The 20,368-nt window shown below is 35.6% G+C and overlaps 2 protein-coding genes across 2 annotated transcripts; one reads left to right on the forward strand and one right to left on the reverse strand.

Moving 5' to 3' along the window:
• Positions 1 to 9,504: 9,504 nt before the first annotated feature.
• On the reverse strand, positions 9,505 to 11,028 carry LOC138882724 (uncharacterized). Its single transcript, XM_070163344.1, has 4 exons — positions 10,899 to 11,028; positions 10,376 to 10,821; positions 9,954 to 10,068; positions 9,505 to 9,872 (listed from the first exon to the last, which is right to left on the reverse strand). The coding sequence occupies exons 1-4, from the start codon at positions 11,026 to 11,028 to the stop codon at positions 9,505 to 9,507; spliced, it is 1,059 nt and encodes a 352-aa protein (XP_070019445.1).
• Positions 11,029 to 16,754: 5,726 nt separating this feature from the next.
• Positions 16,755 to 19,623, forward strand: LOC104211865 (uncharacterized). The gene is made up of 2 exons (XM_009761005.1): positions 16,755 to 17,037; positions 18,998 to 19,623. The coding sequence occupies exons 1-2, from the start codon at positions 16,870 to 16,872 to the stop codon at positions 19,562 to 19,564; spliced, it is 735 nt and encodes a 244-aa protein (XP_009759307.1). The 5' UTR covers positions 16,755 to 16,869; the 3' UTR covers positions 19,565 to 19,623.
• Positions 19,624 to 20,368: the final 745 nt, after the last annotated feature.

Genomic DNA, 20,368 nt, shown 5'->3' on the forward strand with positions numbered 1-20,368 from the left:
GTGTCTAAGACGCACCACTTTTGTCAGACGCAGATGTAAGGCATCGGTACGTGGTTCAACTGAACCCAGTCCTTTTAGCGCGGAGCATAAATTTATGTGTAGAAATTCATTAATATTGCAATATATAGTAATATGAACCCATAACTTTAAAAATACAAGGGGTTCAATGCTAAATTTTTTACATATTGAACCCATAAAACTTAAATCCTACATCCGCCTCTGGCTTTTGTGCTTGACCAATTTTTCAGATAACGTGAAAGTCACACCCTAATAGGGCCATGACACGTGTCATTGACTTTCAAAATGAAAAAAATATATATTAGAAATTACAATTAAAACCCATCTTCTCCATCTTCCCATTTTTTATCTTAAGCACCATTATTGCTACCACCATGGTTGTTTATGAGAAAGTATACAACAACACCAAAATTCAATCACACTATCTAAACAACTAGCTGAAAATAATCGAGCAACAAATTGAGTTCAACAACCCAATAATCAACACGACCCAATTGGATTTTCAAGCTTTTTTCGACACCCAAACAATAGTGGATTCTAGATTTTTTCACCAAACCTTCAATACTGCTGTCAAAGCTTTTAAATCTATCTCAAATAAGTGATTTTCATAATATTTGGACAATAAACCAACAAAAATTGCTCAATTTTAATCTAAAATTTTATGTTATTTCAAAAATTCTATTTGGGGAAGAAGACGAGGGAGAGGGTGGTATGAGGAAGAACACCAGAGGGAGGGGGAGGGGTTCTGTGGGAAGGGGAGACAAAAATGGGATTACGCATTTTTTTGGTGTGTAACACCCAAGTGATATCTGGTCAAAAGTAGTGTGCACATTTGAAAGGTTGAGTGTATAAAAAGCTTCCCCCGTGTGTGTAAAAGGAATTTGGTTTCAAGGTTGATGGGTGATCACGCCCAACTATGCCTTATAAAAAGAACTAAGCGGTCGTTGCAAATATAATCCGGTTAATAAGTTCGAAGTCAAATCCCACAGAGAACTAAGGCCTAGCTACAACTGTTCACTATCACCAAGAAGACAAGCTTGAGCAGTTCCTAACTTATAGATATTAAGATTCTTGTGTTTAGCTAATTAATTAACAAATTAAAATAATAAATTAATACTAAAGATACTACAGGTTAGAGAAAAGATTAAGGAGGTATAGAGTTATGATTTCCCCAATTGTCGGAATCCTTCCCGCTATGTCTTCTATAATTTCGCCTAAGTATTCTCTGCCGATCATGAGCGCTCTGCGTGTTGTAATTCTCTATCGAGTAATTACGACAGTTTACTAGACATACTCTCCCGAGTTACGCTAGCTGGATTTAATTACAGCTCACGTAAACCGCACCCAAGGTTTCGTTATCCCTAATACCACCTTTAAACCCTTGGTTATTGATTCCTCACATACGTCGGGAGTGATGTTGTTCAACAACTACCTAAATATGCACTCTCTCCCGAGTAATACATACTAAATAGGCACAGCTAATTGAGGATCCTATCAATTAACTACAACAAGAACGTAGTTGAACAAATAGAGAAAATACTACGGCTCAATTATATAAAAACATAACAAGAATTTATCCTACAAAAGGTTCCATCAAAACCCTAGATAACAAATTAGCTATTCATAATAGTATGTAAAACTACAATACTAAAAGTCATAACCAACAATGAAAAATAGGAAGAGGAAGGAAAAACTCGTAGAAGAATTTCCCGCCTTGCTCCTATTGTGTCTATGCCTCCTTAGGTCAAATCTGTGTCAAAAATCTGTCCAACCTCTTCAAAATAGCATTTTTACATGTATTTATACCAAGTAGAGTCGGGCCCAGACAAAAACACCTTCTCCCGCGTGGAATAGGACAATCACTCTGTAAAATTTGCACTATCGCGCCGCATGGGCGACGCACCATGCAGTGCGACAGTGGGAAAGTTCAGATTGCTGATTCTGACAGGATGCAGGAAATTTCCATAGGTGCGGCGCACCACGCGCCGTGGTAATGTGAATTTGCAAAAACGCAAAAATGAAAGTTGTAGCCCTTTCAAATAGCTTTCCAACGATATATTGTGGAGCCCAAACGGGGTTCTGAGTAAAAAATTATGTATATTTTACTAAACAATACACCGTATAGCTGCTCGATTCTTCGTTTCGTTCTTAACTATCATTCGTCGATCCCCGAATACGATCCCGACTTAATTACTTGGGTTTTTACTCAGAATTCAAAGCTCCAAATCACTTGAATTCATTCCATAATATCATCATAGCTCGGAATCACTCCTACAAGGCATAAAACACATAATTAGTGCAAAACACTAGCGATTAAAGCTCAAACTCATTTAAAGTGCAGTAAATTAGAGTGTAATAAGCGACTAGAATACACAATTATACCCAATCACCAATGGGTAAACTATGTATATTACCTTTTATTTAGTTGGCGTTTGGCCATAGATTCCCAAATTTATATTGAAAAATCTGATTTGGGTGAAGTTTGGTTTGAAAATGAAAATGTATTTGGACATTAGTTTTCAAAACATATTTCACTTTTTTTTTTGAAAAAACATAAAATAAGATTTATACCCACAAGTTCTAAAAACTATGATAAATACCCAACAATACCTTCATCAATAACATTCATTATATTATCACAAATCATAGTCTTGAATATAAATAAATTTGGTACAAAACTATCATCAGATGACCAAGAAGATGAAGCAATATTGTTACAAAATAATAAATAGTGGGCTCTTTTATAAAATACAAAAGTTTGGGGTAATTTTTAATACATGCAATAGTAATATTTTGGCCAAAGCTGGTTTTGAAATTTGGGTTTTGGAAATTTGCCAAAATATGTATAAAATTTATGAAAAAATATGTATTTGACAAAAAAAAATTCAAATAAATTTTGACAAAATCTATAACCAAACGGGTCCTTAAACTATCCTTTTTTGATAAAGATAGATTACCGTTGACATATTTTCTGTTTTCTCTAAAAAGCAACGTGGAGCTCCTACTTTTTTTTTTGGGCATTTCGAGCATGCAACTTTCTGTCCATTGCATTTTTTAAAATTAAAAAAGAATAATGAAACACATGTAATCTTTTTGTAAATATTCTACATCTTCAATAGTCATTCATTTACTCATGCCAAAATTTAATATGATATTTAATTTTGGACGGTATAACTTATAAGTAGGTTTAAGAATGATTTTATCTGATACAATATGCAGAATATATGCTTCTATTTAACCCATATTCTCATCAACTTTCATTTCTAAGATTTCCACACCTAATAAAAGCTTATGGTAAATTCTTATTCATATATTCTCCACTTTATAATATTAATTTAATACTCTAGATTTTGGTGCATAATATTTTAAAATCATTCATCTAGTGCAACTAACAAAAAGAATATTCCTATTATACTTTCATATTCTGGATGAATATGAAATTTTATTCCGTAAAATGTTACAAGGACAGTCAGCTGCGCGAAACATGATATTTCACGTTCATGTAAGGTTCGAAAGGGCCGTACCCCAATGGGGTGTGATGCAGGCAGTCTACTCTAATACCGTAAAATATTATTATGCCAAAACTATTACTCCAACTTAACCTGTTAACTTGGAAGATTATTATTTGGGTTAAACTTCCCCCCCCCCCCCAAAAAAAAAAAAGAAAGAATATTTCCCTTACATCTTTCATTTTCTCATTATTACAAATGTAATCTTGATTCCAACATGTTTGAGTTCATCTACCATTTTAATGAGTTCCTCTCCCCTCCCCCTAATTAATAGTAGTAATCATTTTTTCTAAACGGTTGAACCTAACCAACTTAGTTTGTGAAACTTGTAAATCAATATATCTAACTAATATACTAGGGAAAAAAAGAATTCTGACTAAACAAATATTGTACATAAAAAGAAAAACCTAGGTGTATACATATGTCACTTTAACTGTGTAAAGAACACAGAGAAAAAACAGGTTCCTTCAAATTTATTTCCTAAAGTTTTTATTAGAAATGCAAGTCTTTTCCAATATCTAGGACTTTGTTTCTTTTATATGTTTTCTTATTTGAATATTTCTTCTTATCTCAAGCGTTAAGGTTGGGGGGCGGGGTGGGAGGGAGGGAGAGCGTTACAGTATAGGTTATGTTGAACTTATTGACTTTAGCTATAACTTTGTATATATGTCAAGGATTTTATTAAATATATATAAAAATTAAATTTAAAGGTGAAGTCAAAATTTAAAATTTATGGCCGGGATTCTAGTTCATTTAAACAAATAGGTTAATTATAAATTAATTATTTTTACAAATTTAATTAATTTTTAAGATAAATATAGGTTTGGATAAAAGTTATTGAGTTCAGATGAACTCGTAACTCAAAATCTAGGTCCACCCTTGATTAAATTCTCGATCCATCTATTAACAATTAAAGTTGTTGTTCTAGAATCCCAAACTCATAAAGTTTAATTCTGGCTCCTGCCACTAAACCTAAGCCACCCTATTTAAAATTTTAAGTTAGTGGCTATAAATTAATTAATCCATACATGTTGAAGGTATAACTATTTAAATTATATAATATATTTCAGAATCAAATACATTGATGGATGTACCTAGGGGTGTTCATGGTTCGGTTTGGATCGGTTTTTCCCTAAAAAGAAACCAAACCAGATAAGTCGTTTTTTCAAATATTAGAACTAAACCAAACCAATTAAGTCAATTTTTCTCGATTCGGTTTATGTCGGTTTTTCGGTTTTTTCGGTTATTTGTCGGTTTTTTCTTAAATATAAGACATACACTACCAAACACATATTCCGGCGACCACATTTTCAATGTAACACTATCAAATCAATTGCCCTTTGAGAAATCTATTATTTACGAAAATATATTGATGATAATTGAATCAAATAGTGATGAATAATTTAAGGACTCAATTAAAAATATGTTATTTTTAACACTGAATGGATTCTTACACTAAACAAAAGAAAACTACCAATCAAACTAGAATGTAAAGGTAAAGAACTATATTAAAAGTGCAAACTATTAACATTTACCATAAATCTTTTGAAACTTTGTATAACAATATACATATGTATAGGTGTAATATTAAATTAGAAATAGCTACTCCTATAGTCGGTTTGGTTCGTTTTTTTTCTGATTAAAACCAAAATCAAACCAAATTTGATCGGTTTTTAAAATTCAAAACCAAAACCAAACCAAACCAAAAAGTATCGGTTTTTTTGGTCGGTTTGGTTCGATTTTTCGGGTTTTTATAAACACCCCTAGATGTACCTACATTTGTTAAAGGTATATCCTATCTATGGTTGGTGGAAATGGGAATGAGAATTTGGTGAAAGTTAAAGGCCAATTTAGGAAAATTCCTAAGAAAGATGGGGGGACAGAATGAGACTCCACCGAGGAAAGAACTGTCTAGACAAAGTATTGAATTCATAGTATATTTTTTTTCTTTTATATTAATTGTGTATTTTAATTTGTGATAGTAATTATCAATTATTATTTGTGATAGAGTTACACATTTTATTGTTTAAATTTATCTGTAATTACTTGCTAGTAGACCTGGTTGTGAAATATTGGAGAAATAATAATTTGAGTGCTAAGAAGGTGGCCAACCAGAAAGCACTTAATTGCACTCTTAATTTGTCTTTTTCTGCTTTTCATAATATTAGTATTAAGAAAGAATGCCAATCTTAACACCAATTAAAAATTAGTTTAATGGAATGCCGTTTTTCGCCTTCTTTTTTTTCTTCATTGAGAAAACTGAATCATCATCATCACTTAGTTACGTATTTGACCTAATAAAACACAAAGGTGATTGAGACTTGAGAGTATTATATAATCAGGTGACGTATGAGATAATTACATATTAAAATTCTTTATTGCATTTTTAAAATAACTTCGTTCTTGATCTTGTTTAATAAAACACAAGTGCCGATTTTCTCATCCGATAATCTCTTTCCACCTTTATAATTACCAGACTTTGTCGCCACTAGTAAATTAGATCATCACCTGGACTGATAATTTAATACTTCTCGGGTGGTGTCTAACAATGGCGCTTGCGTTGTGGGCCCATAGGACCCAGTCTACTCCCCGCCCGAAAGAACAGCTCGCTAGCTAACCGGAATAGCAGGGCCCTATCTGGAGACACACACACTCTCTCTCTCTCTCTATATATTTGTTGCTATTTGATCGAAACAAAGGAGTTGCATCGGAGTGATCTCGTAATGAATCAGGCCCGAGCTCGAAGACAAGGCATCGAGTCCAAAGATTGAAGTGTTCGTCGAGACCGAGGCCAGCAACAATCGAAACTAAGTATGACCGACTTTAAGTGAAATGCAATAACGGAAGGGCGAAATATCTGTAACTGGTCGGAGATCACGACAGAAATCTCGGAGCAGATCAAATCAAGGGCGGTTATTTGTATCAATCATGGGATTTACTTTCGTAATTAGAATTGTATCACAATTAGGATTCCTCTAGTATATAAAGAGGGGTCCCTATCATTTGTAAACACATATTCATACTGATAAAGACAATACAATATTTCTCTATTGTTCATCAATTTATCGTTATTTAACAGTTCTTGCTTTACTGTTCTCGAGGGTTCATCAGCTCGAGGATGCTGTCCAAACATCGGTTTGTTTTATATTCTTGTCAATTCCATCACTTATCTCTAAATTAATCAATTGGTATTAGGTGAAATCACGTATCCTTAAAACCACATTACAAGTGTAATTGTTACTCGATTTTTAGGGTAAACAATTTGGCGCCCACCGTGGGGCTAAGGATAATAGTGATTGCTTAATATTTTAGCCTTCATAACACACACTACTTTTACGCTTGTTTTTGTGAGTATTTTTGATTTCAGGAATCAACATGTCAAACTCTCAAGTAGTACCCACTCACATTGACACCAGTCTTGGTCTTCATGGCGAAAACGAGCACGTAGTCACCCCGGGAAGCGGAGTACCTCCAATCAATCCCGACGCACAACAGGCCGTGGATACGATTGATGTCAATTCTCATGTAGCCATTCGTGGAGATTTAGGCGTTGATCCTGAAAATAGCGTCCGTAAAGACGCCCGAGCAGCCGATCGGAACACACAAAATGGTGAAGAAGGCGGAATTAGCTTTCGAATGATATTTGACATGCTAAAAATACAGCAGGCTGCAATAGCTCAACTTCAAAATCAGAATCGAGCCCTAAGCAGAATCGAACTCGATACATCACAGGAAGTTGCTCATAGGGTCGAACCCGTGCAGGAAAAATTGAACGATAATGGATCGGGAATTGATCCCGCCATCATGAAAATGCTCGAGGAGCTCACTAAATGGATAGAATCAGGTGAAAAGAAAATCGAGGCTAATGACAAAAAGGTAGAAATGTACAACTCACGAGTTGACCAAATACCGGGGGGCACCCCCGATTCTAAAGGGTTTGGATTCGAAGAAGTTCGTGCAGAAGCCTTTTTCTCAAAGTGCGGCTCCGAAGCCCATTCCTAAGAAGTTCCGTATGCCAGATATCCCCAAGTACAATGGGACCACCGATCTTAATGAACACATCACTTCGTACACATATGGAATAAAGGGAAATAATTTAGAAGATGATGAGATTGAATCCGTTTTGTTAAAATTTTTTTGGAGAAACTTTATGAAAGGGGCAATGATATGGTATCACAATTTGCTGCCCAATTCCATCGATTCTTTTGCCATGCTCGCTGATTCGTTCGTAAAGGCGTACGCCAGAGCAATAAAGGTCACGACCATGGAGTCAGACCTCTTTAAATTGAGATAGAAGGACAACGAAATGCTAAGGGAGTTCGTATCTCGATTTCAGATGGGACGCATGGACCTACCCCCGGTTACGGATGATTGGGCTGTCCAAGCCTTTACTCAGGCTTTGAACGAGCGAAATTCGATAGCATTACGTCAACTAAAGCAGGATTTGATTGAATATCCAGCGGTGACCTGGGCCGATGGGCATAATCGGTACCAATCAAAGATCAGGGTCGAGGATGATCAGTTGGGAGCTCTATCCGATTACGTTTACCAAAACAGATTCGAAGGCAGGATTTAAAGGGACATCGACACAGAGCCCCGATTGAACAGAGATCGATACCAACCATATAGCACAGACCGAGGGAAGCACCCTGGTTATCAGAATACAACTTCAGCAACAATTCTTTATGACGAGGTTTTTAATGAGGCAACAATTATATGTGCTACCTGGGGACAATTCAACAGTATTCGAGGCTTCTTTACAATCAAACTCGAATACTGGGGGGCATTACCCTCGGATGTTACATTTTTAAGGGAAACATCTCGTGTCAATAGGGTCTCTATAGGAAAATTTTGTAAAAGGACAAATGGTCAAACGAACCGTGCCAACGTAGATTGCTCGAGCCCTAATGATAAAACATGTACTCATGAATGATCTATTGAAAGAAGTTTTTTATCCTTATCAGATGTTCCATGATTTGGTGAGATTTCTACTTTATAATTTCGTACTTACGATTATTACGAAAACCGGCTCAAGAGCCAACCGTAACTAAAGCTCGGACAATTAACCCCGTACTCGGGGAGTAACGTCCAAAGATCAACCTTCTTGAATTACTAAACTTTGAAATCATAAAACCTTGTAAAGGCAACTGTTGATTTTACAGGCCACGACCACTCCACTAGGGATCTGGTACTTCGAACAAGTTCGAAGTACTGTTGAGAAACAAGCCCAAAGGGCAAATCTCAAGTTAAAGGCTACGGCCGAACTAACATGGTTCAGAGACATCAGAATTACGTAGTAAAATAGGCCTTCAAATATTTTCACAAAACCGGTTAAACAAGGCTACCCTCGGCAAAATTACAAAGGGTTTCGATAATATCAACCCTCGAAAACCTTAAAAGGTACAAAATTGTTCGAACTCTCGAACAAACTTATGCCAAGGCACAACAAAGTTTTCGATAACTCCAATGGGTACAGAGTTACCTCATGCTAAGGCATAATAAATTTTTATAAGATTAATCTTTTTAAGCCGAAAAGGGAGGAAGCCACTCTTTTGAGGCCATATTGGCCCAATTCAAAGAGCCTAAGGGCCACTATATTTTTTGGGTTGGAGGATTCGCCCTCACTCAAACAAAACCTAAAGGTTTTATCTACTCTGAGTTCGAGCAAATACTTACTCGGTGATAGAGAATATATTAGTCCAACTCCGATCAAATTGCTTAAGTTTCGGATTCACAAACAAACGATTTTTTTTACAAGGCAACGAAGTGAGTCAAATTTCTAACAAGACCTAAAGTACATCAAAATTATCATAAGGCAAAAGCAAAACAAAGTTTTCACGAAACAGAAATTAGAGACAAATCGGAAAGAAAAATGATCTTTCATATATGCAAAAGTATTTACAAAGATCACTTAGGGCCTTACACAAAAATCAAAAAAAGAAAAAAAATAAAAATAAAAATAAAAAATTCTAAGTGCCTAATCATCCTCGAGAGCTTCATCTTCATCTTCTCCGCTCTCGGATCCGCTCGCACTCCCAGAGTCATCATTATAAGAGAGCAAAGCTTCAGCTTCAGTCTCTAGCATTTTTGCATTCTCGATATCGACCGTGAGGTCAAAGCCACGAGCATGAATATCTTCAAGAGTCTCTCTCCGATACTGGCATTTGGCATGCTCGACAACGCGGGATAATCGAACTTGAGCAACATCGAAAGTTTCCTTTGATCGAGCGTTAGCGGCTTCAGCATCGGCTCGGTAGATGACCACGACAGCCTTCGCCTCGGCCTTTACTTTTTCCGCTACAGATGCGGACTTTGCAAGCTCAACGGCTAGCCGAGTCTCAAGATCTTCAATTTTCTTGGCTCAAGCCAAGCTCACTTCCTTCATGCTTTGGAGTTGACTCTCAGCCGAAGATAGCTGGTCCGGACCGGTATCTTTCTCCGAGGCAAAATGGTACATGTTCTGCTTCCACCCTAAAGTCTCTACCTCTTTCACCTCAGCTTTCTCGTAAAGTTGCTTGATCTTTTTGGCCTTCTGCTGAACCTGCAACATCTAAGTGTTACTCGCCAATATTAAATTGATATGTCAAGCTCCCCAAAAATTTATGTTACCTGCTCGATGAGATCGGTCTGCTCTCTATGAGCTCTTGCCAATTCAGCTCGGAGGTCCCTGATCTCCTCCTCTTTTGCACATAGAGGAGTTTGAGGGCGTCTCTCTCCTCTGCAAGCCTTTTGAGATCGGCCTCACACCTGTTCAGCTCAGCTCAAGAAAATATGGGGTCGGGCGGCGAATCATCAATATTGTTTGCCCCAAGCAAGTCACTAAGGGCACTCTCTCATTTTTGAAGGACCTCAGAACCGAACCCTTCAGGCATGCCCGCTGAGTGTTCGTCATGGTGGACATGCACACTCATCGGTTGTTTGTCACGGCGGGAGACATCTTTGACCCCCGATAACTCGGGAACTTTACTCGGACCATCTTCCGAGATCTCCTTGGTCCGAAGATGAGCCTCCTCGACCATCACTGGCTCAGCTGTTTTTGAAGCTTCGACGCTTCTCCTCTTTCGAGCCACCAGCTCACAATCATTATTTTCTCCCTTTTCTTCTTCATCTCCTAGCTTTTGGGCTACGTTAGCAGACAAAGCGGCAGTATCATTCTTTGACTTACGGGCCTTGCTCTTCTTAGGCTTTGGAGTATCGGAAGACGAAGCCCTTCTCTTCTTCTTGTCCTTAGCCGTTTTCGGGGCCTCCTTTTCCCTGAGTGGGGGAGGCCTCATGGCAGCATTGTCCCTGAGATCTGTATGGGAGGAAATCAAGTAAAAATAAGAAAGACACATTTCACAGAAAGGTATCAAATACGATAGTATGGCTTACCGTGATTTTTGGCCTCCCATCGGCCCTTGGCCAAATCACGCCAACATCGCTCAGAGTACGAAGAGGTCGAGGCCAGCTTCCGAACCCAACCTTCAAGTTTCGGGATTGCATCGGGCACCCAAGCAACCATTGTATCATAGGAAAAGATGTAAATACGAAAAGACAAAAGAGACAAAATGGTAGACGAAAGTTATAGGCAATTTCGTGCTTACGCTTCATGTTCCACTCTTCAAGGAACTACATCTTCTCGGTCGGAATTATGTTGGAAGTCCTCACTCAGACAAACCGGCCCATCCATCCTCGATCATTGTCCTCATCTATGCTCGAGAACAACACCTTGGTGGCCCGGCACTGAAGCCTTATTAACCCTCCTCGATAGAGACGGGGACTGTACATTCTAATAAGGCGGTCGAGGGTAAAAGGCATTCCCTCGACTTGGCTCACGAAGAATCGAAGCAAAATAACAATGCGACAGAAGGAAGGATGGACCTGGACCAAGGTTATTTGGTATTGGCGGCAAAAATCAAGGATAACGGTGTAAACACTCAAGAACCCTTTCACGTGAGTGGTGATGTCCTCTTCAAGGGTCGGGATCACCACCTCTTTTCCTTCCCAACGGTAACCCTTTTTTACCTGCTTTAGGTCACCCTCAGTTATCGAGTATATATATCTCGACATCGGCTCGCATCGGCCAGGTACAGACGAGGATATCTCGATCTTGAAATCGGACGTAAGATCACACGACCCCAGAACACACTCCTCAATGCATGGCTCCACCGACGTTTTGTCACCGGCTGGCCGCGATGAAGAGACTTTTTCCTTTTAGAGAACGGTTTTAGATGTTTTCGCCATGTCTGTATGAGTTCAGAAAAAAGAAGAAGATGAAGTTTGTTGAGAGGATTGACGAACGGGATGTAGATAGTTTGCGGAATTGAGTAACTTGAAAGAAGTAGGAGAGCTTTGAAGATTAAGAAAAGTTTTGAAAGTAAAGTTTGAAAAAATCATGAGGAGGGTCTATTTATAATGTTATCCATAACGGTTCAAAAGTATTAGTGGCCAACCATCAACTGGCACCAATTAATGATCTTGAGAACTATGCAGACGCGCCGCTTCAGTCACCTCCGTCGCTTACGTCACGAGGGTGACATCATACTTAGTCGAGGTGCAAAATCGAAGGGTCAGTTTGTTCTTCTCATTACACTCTAAGAAACGATGGGACTATCTGTATACGATCGAAATCAGACCTACCTGATTTTGCTATTTGATCGAAACAAAGGAGCTTCATCGGGGATAATCTCATAATGAATCAGGCCCGAGCTCGAAGACGAGGCATCGAGTCCAAATATCGAAGTGTTCGTTGAGACCGAGGCCAGCAGCAATCGAGACTAAGTATGACCGACATCAAGTGAAATGCAATAACGGAAGGGCAAAATATCCGTAATTGGTCGGAGATAACGGCAGAAATCCCGGAGCAGATTAAATCAAGGGCGTTTATTTATATCAATCATGGGATTTACTTCCGTAATTAGAATTGTACCACAATTATGATTCCTCTAGTATATAAAGAGGGATCCCAATCATTTGTAAACACATTACATTCATACTGATAAAGGCAATACAATATTTATTTAATTGTTCATCAATTTATCGTTCTTTAACAGTTCTTGCTTTACTATTCTCAAGGGTTCATCAGCTCGATGACGCTGTCCAAACATCGGTTTGTTTCATATTCTTGTCAATTCCATCACTTATCTCTAAATTAATGGTATTAGGTGAAATCACATATCCTTAAAACCACATTACAAGTGTAATTATTACTCGATTTTTAGGGCAAACACATATATATAAAACTTAAATCGTACACGTATAAATAGACAATGTTCACGTATATAATGTGAATACAAAGATAAGCAAACTTTAACAACTCGAATAGCCAATTTGACCCTTACACGTTATTATAATTTATATGGTATGGTTAATATAGTGGCATACATGTGTGTTGCCTATGAAGACTATAGTTTCGTCTCGCAAAATCCATTCTATAAGGGAAATCTCTTATATTTACTTTATTTGATGAAGTTTAATTATTTTAATATTTTTGGCCTGTTTAGTGGAATTCAACTCAGCATTTTGCTAAGCAAATTAGGTCTCTAAGAATATAGTTAGGTCTCTTTGCTTTCTATATTGGTGTTTCTTTATCTATATTGTTCAACATCAACCCGCAAATTATAAATTACTTGTATATTATGATATAATATAAAGATAAATTAATTGATAAGTGAAGGCTCGTATAGAGTGTTGGAAGTGCAAAACAATTTTTATGGTACAATTATTGAATAAAAATGGAAGCTATTTAAACCGTGAAAACGAAATTATGAGAGAGCAATACAACCATCGTACTACTATCAATAGTTATGATGAGATGGATATGATTCTTTATCCATTAACTAGCTGAAATTTCGGATTCGAACCATGAAAATAAAAAAATTGTGATAAAAAGCATTTTCCACTTTAATGGGTTACGCTACGCGAATTCAAATTAGTCGGAACTCCAATGTAGATACCGAGCGTCGAATCAGGAAAAAAAAATCAACCATCATATTGCATGATACTTATGATCAGTTAGGTGATATGTAAGTTTGAGAAATAAGGAGACAGAACTAGTAAAATTATATGGAACTATTTAGTTGTGCCATATATTTAACAAGAAATTTAGTATTGATACATTGAATTTCTCCTTTTACCTGTATAGTATATAGCAACAAACAATTCAATATTATTACTTACTATTTTAAGACTATACGTGGCCCTATGTTAAGAATTATTTCGTTAGATGGGTAATTACTCCAATGATTTAGTAACTTTATCAATCATGATCAATAATAATGACTCAGATTTAACCATGAACCACTAAACGTACTTCTGAAGAACAAATTCTCGTCATTTGTGATTGTACATCTTAAAAATGATTTCTTTTCTTCTTTTAAACAAATGATTGCTTATATCATTTCTTTTGATACTATTTTGGATTCTTTCATTGCTAACTTAAAAAAGTTTCAACATGCTAAAAGTTTTTACTTCGTCGAGTTGCGAGCTTGTGATTCTCCTTTGGGTGTAGTTTTCAACCATTAACAACAACAACAATCCAGTAAAATCCCACTAGTGCGATTTGAGGAGGATAGTGTGTACGCAAAGACCTTACCCCTACCCCGAAAGAGTAGAGGGGCTGTTTACGAAAGACCCTTGGCTCAAGAAAACAAAATGACAAAAGGAGACAATATTAGAATCACCACGGAAATCATAGGAAGAATAGGAACAACATGAAATCCAGAAGAAAGATGCAAAGCAAAAACGATATCTAGTAAATAGGCCCTGCACTGAAAGACGAAATAGTAAGGCACAACATTGCCACTAACTATTTTAGACAAAAATCCTACCAAACTAGTCTCACAAAGGTACGAAATAAGGCAAGACACTACTAGAATTCCAGAAAAAAACGACCAAACTTTAGTGACCAAAGTTGGTCTGTCAAGAAAAGTGACCAAAGTTGGTCGCTAAATTGGCGAAAATAATAAAATAATTATTTGATATACATTAGCGACCAAGGTTGGTCACTACTTGGTCGCTACTGATCCAGAAAGGTGGGTCGAGGGTCGAGCCTCGACTATACATGTAAGTTTTTTACTTTTCATTAAGTATTTTGATTTACTTTTATATAAATTTTGAAATACTAATTCAATATAATTTTTCTTATAGGTTCGCTTCACAGCTGATGTGGGGGAATTCATACGCAGTCAGCCACCTAATGAGTCGGGCGAGACAATCCAACTTTCGGACGAGGATGCTGAAAGAACACTCCTTGAGTACTTTATATACTTTGAACTAGACAATAGAACCAGTTTTCGAATGAGCTTGTAATAAGCGTTAACTTAGTTTTGTTAGATTAATGTGTTAGTTCTATTGAACTTTATACTTTGTTGCTTTTTGTTGTTGTTGTTGTTGTTGTTGTTGTTGTTGTTGTTGTTGTTGTTGTTTATTGTTGTTGTTGTTGTTGGCATAAAATGCTTGTTTAGGATTTTTGGTAAGCTGACAGGTGGTGTAGCTGCCAAAACAGGCAGTTTCTGCCAAAAATATACCAAGAAAAGCGACCAACTTTGGTCGCTAGTTGGTCGCTTTTTCCTTAAAAAAAAAACAATTTTCTGGGCAATACCTTGGTCGCTATTTAACACAGATTTCTCAAAAGTGACCAACTTTGGTCGCTATTCCATTTATAAAAAAATAATTTCTGAAAATATAGCAACCAAAGTTGGTCTCTTATAATTAAAAAAAAAATTATTTCTTGAAGTTAGCGACCAACTATGGTTGCTTATTTTTAAAAAAAATTAATAAAAAAGCGACCAATCTTGGTCTCTATTTTCCAGATTTTAAAATATAATATTTAGATTAGAGACCAAAGTTGGTCGCTGTTTATGATTTTTAATAAATAAAAAAAACGTATTTTACATTTAGAGACCAACTTTGGTCGCCAAAATTATATTATTAAAATAATAAAGCGACCAAAGTTGGTCGCTATAGTCTTTACCCGGAATATTTGGTCCTTTTACCTTAGAGACCAAAGTTGGTCGCTAATTAGCGACCAACTTTGATCCCTAAAATAAAGGGACCAGCAATATTGCGATCAAGCATGTTTGGTCGCTTTTAGGCCTATAAGAGACCAACTTTGGTCGCTTTTTGTGGTTGCTTTTTACCGAATTTCTAGTAGTGAGACTCGACTACCTCCTAACCTACAACCTTAATACTCGACCTCCACATCTTCCTATCATTTGGGTGTAGTTTTCAGTTGAATAAAAATCTGTCAAACCAAAAGGAATTGTATTACAATAATAATAATAACAATAAATCCAGTGTAATCTTATAGGTGAAGTCTGGGGAGGATAGTATGTACGCAATTTTTACTCTTACCTTGAGGCTGTTCTGATAGACACTGGGCTCAGGAATTATTTGAAGTTTACCAAAATCAAACTTCCGTTAATCTTGAATCTATCCTAATTAACGAAAATATTTATTAGGTTTAATATGTATTTATTGAAAAATGATTATTAGTAAGTACAAAGTTTGGTGGGTAAAGTTACATTTCATTACATTTTAATAAGGAAATCTTTAACATTGAGGCTACGAAATTGACGAGAATAAAAAATAGAACTGCTAAAGAAATGTATGTGTAATGTGCCTTTGTATGGATACTCTAATTTAATACGAAGTGGAAAATTACCTTCTTTTTTTTTTTTTTTTAAAATCCGCAAGCCCTTTTTCCCTTTCATTTGGGATATTGCTTCAAACAAGCCTAAGTTAGTTATATTTTTTTACTAGGTTACTATATTAATGTTTATAAAGGGATTTATCTATAATCAGAGGTGAAGCTACAATATTAGGTACGGGATTAGACGAACTCAATAACTTTTTGTTAGGTCCTATATTTTTATTAGGAAATTCATTAAATACATATAAATATTTAGTTATGAGCTCAATACTTAAAGCAAATGTGGATTCAGTAACAAGTTAAACTTTAAATCCCTGGCTCCACCTGCCTGTAATTATCTTATAAGTGACATGATTATGTAAATATTTTTTCCTCCATCAGTGCATAAAACTTAAACTCATATGTATTTATTTATGAGATTTAAGTTACATATATACTGATAAATTAGGTAAAGTTGTCTCTCTATGATCAATAAGTCACCGGGCTGCTTTTTTTTTTTTTTTTTTGGGTACACTGAGAATGTATGTAAATATATTTATGTCATCAGTGGACATACATAGAACTTAAAGTATACCTATATATATTGCTTGCTAGCACAGAAACCCATTGAAGTAGAAAGGTGAAACTTATAAATCCTCCTCCATTAATATCATCATCAGAAGGGGGGAAAACACACACACACACAGAAACAAACAGTGTGAAAAAAGAAAAATGGAATGGAGGAAGTGTTATTTGGATGTAATATTAGTTCCATTAGGGTTTATGATATGTATGGGATATCATATTTGGTTATGGCATAAGGTTAAAACTCAACCTTTTAATACTATTATTGGAACCAATGCTAATGGAAGACGTGTATGGGTTTCTGCCATTATGAAGGTATATATAATTACTCCTTAATTCTTCTTCTTCTTCTTCTCAATTCTTTTGTCTGTTTTGTTTCTTTCTTTCCAATCTCTTTAATTAAGTTGGTTGTGTAGATTTGGTGTTTTAGTGGTTTATAAGGTTTGGTCCCTTATGTCCAGAAGTTTTTCTGAAGATATATCAAAGTTATAATATTATATAGACGGAATCAGAATTTAAAGTTAGTGAACTCAAAATGAGTGCTTTTACGTCTTGACTATTCAAAACGGAATAGTCAAGTTTGTTTTATTTTTGCTCATCTACAAGAGCATAGTTAATATCTTTTAGCATGTTTTTCTTCTTCTTTTTTCTTTTCTTTTTCTGTTTTTTGTTCTCTCGGCCATCTTGAGTTTTTATTTTCTTTGTTGAAAGCTTTTCGTTCGTTTGGGTGGAGAGGGGGTGCATGCATGGCGAATCGGGCAATTTAACGAGGGAATTCAAAATTATATAAAAATTTCGCACCCAATATTTATACCTGATTGTGCCAAATAATTTTTTATTCTATTTTTACCAAATAAATTTTCGACGAAAAAAATTCAATTGAACTCTCTTTTAACCATATATAGTTCCTTCCTTGTCATCAAGTGAAAAGTTGATTTATAGTGGACCATAGCTTAATTAGTGGCCATTTTGCATTTAGCGTATATGCATTTGAACTGAATGCAATAGCGAGACAACATTTTGTTTCTCAAATGGTTATGTGTCCTTTCAAAATCATTTTCCACCTACTTTATGAAAAGTTGAATATATATATATAAAAAAAAAAGGGTACGTACGTACTATCTTAAATGGAAGTGAGAGAGAGAAGAAATAAAAGGGAAAAGGATAGAAAATTAAATTGTCTCTGCTTATGTTTTTATTTCTCTTTTGTGGGGAAAGAGGGTTTAATTTGTTAGGGTTGTTACATGATAAAACCATAACGTCTCTCTAATACTATAAATAGATGAAATAAGATGAAACTCTATAGTACTCTTTTGTCTATTTTAGCAATTTTAAGATAAACAACCACGTGCATGCATAAAGAGTTTTACATAGTAATAAGCAGTCGTTTTCTCCTCACTAACCCAATTTCCCCCTTTTGTTCTCTCTTGACAAAAGAAGAACTAACGACGTGTTATAGCAAGTAACATGTTTTATCAAAGACGGCGTCAGAATTTGAAGCTTATGGGTTTAAGATTCTAATTCTTTTAAATTACTGAATTTAAAACTAATAATTTGTACATATTCCATGAATTTCACAAGATAAATACAGAGTCTGCGATATAAAAACTATTGGGTTCGGCCAAACCCGTAAGCGGAGCATTAGCTGCGCCCCTATGTTTTATCTTTTAGTTAGGTCATGTTGATATGTTGTAGCAAGTAACACGACTTATTCTTTACTTATTAATCGTACATACTTCTATGGACAAATACAATCACACGACCTCTGTATAACAACTTCGTTTGTTTCACTGCCATAGTGAAGTACTATTATAAAAAATATATGTCATAATATAACATAAAAAATTGCTTCCAAAGAAAATTTGACAATTATAATGAAGTGTTGTTATAGAGAATGTTTGTTATAGAGAGGTCTGATTGTACCTGTAATTATCCTTTAATCAATTTAATATTGTAAAACTTCTTTTACTCTTTTAAGGTATAAATATTAAGAAGGAAAATCTTGGAGCAATAGTAAAGTTGTCTCCGTGTGACCTACTGATCGGGGGTTCAAGCAGTCCATTAATACTTGCATTAGGGTAGACTGCTTACATTAGACCCGGCCCCTTGGGGTGTGGCTCTTCTCCGGACCATGAATATAAACGCGGGATGCCTAATGCACCTGGCTACCTTTTAATGCGTAGAAATTAAATTCATTATCTTATGGTAATTAACGTGATTACATAAATATTTTTTTACACCGTCAATACATATAACTTAAACTCTGGTTTTGCAGGACAATGACAAGAAAAACATATTGGCAGTTCAAACATTCAGAAACACAATAATGGGATCAACTCTAATGGCCACAACATCAATCCTTCTTTGTTCTGGCCTAGCTGCAGTAATAAGCAGCACTTATAGTGTTAAAAAACCCTTAAACGACGCCGTTTATGGGGGTCATGGAGAATTTATGGTGGCACTAAAATATGTGACACTTTTGCTAATTTTCCTCTTCTCATTCATTTGTTATTCCATATCAATTAGGTTCATAAACCAAGTGAATTTCCTAATCAATTGTCCAGAAGATATTTTTGGAATAGTGAGCATTGAATACATCTGTGAATTACTTGAAAAGAGCTTCATTTTGAACGCAGTGGCGAATAGGTTGTTCTATGCAGCATTAACACTTGTACTTTGGATATTTGGACCTGTGTTGGTTTTCTTGTGTTCTATTAGTTTGGTCACTGTGCTTTACAATCTTGATATTGTAATTTCTCATGATGAAAAGGGCAAAATGGTACATAATCATCATCATGAGAATGGTATTAATGGTGCTGCTGAATTTGTTGTATCTGTCTAAAAAATGAGATAGTACTTGATTATGGACTATTACCAATCAATAAGAATGTTGTTCCTTTATGTCTCTTTCTTTTCTGGTACTAGAAATTGTCTTTTTTTTTTTTTTTTTTTGTGGTTTTCCATTCCGTGTTCGATATTCACGTTGTCGCTCCGATAATCAAGATTCACGTCGCGTAAGGTCCGTGGACCGAGGGAAAGCGCTTTCTATCATATTCTTTTTCATTCTTAGGACTCGAAACTGGAATTTTTGGTTAAGGATAAAAAGATCATATGCATCTAATCACAGTCGTTGGTGGTCTAGAAATTACAAATATAACCTAATTCTAATTTTCGTGAGATGAGGATTAAGCTATTCATTATATCAACATCTACTATATAAAAGTAACGAATAACGATAAATCACTCGAGTTGAATTTGGAAATTTTCTAGAACTAAATGATTTATATTGTGCCAACATGGCAAGTAATATGTCATAAATTATTGAGAATTTTTCACAAAGCACCATCTTTTAGTCCTAATTAGCCATTTATAGATGCCTTTTGCTATATTACGCTCTATAGATATCTTTTATGTTTTTATACAATGTATTTCATGTATTTAAACAGTTGTATTCATTAATACAAGAAAAAAAATAGGCGTAAAAACGAGAAATCCAGCTAAGTGTTATCTGTATTTAACTGTATTCAAGCGAAATTTCAGCTGTATTTAACTGTATTCAAGCAAAATTTCAGTGAAATATAGTAACTTTTTTGCGCAAATTCTGGGAACTTAAACTTGTTAAAAACGAAAGAAAATCAAATCACAT

The sequence above is a fragment of the Nicotiana sylvestris genome, chromosome 12, assembly GCF_000393655.2.
Source record: "Nicotiana sylvestris chromosome 12, ASM39365v2, whole genome shotgun sequence".
NCBI classification, from domain to species: Eukaryota; Viridiplantae; Streptophyta; class Magnoliopsida; order Solanales; family Solanaceae; genus Nicotiana; species Nicotiana sylvestris.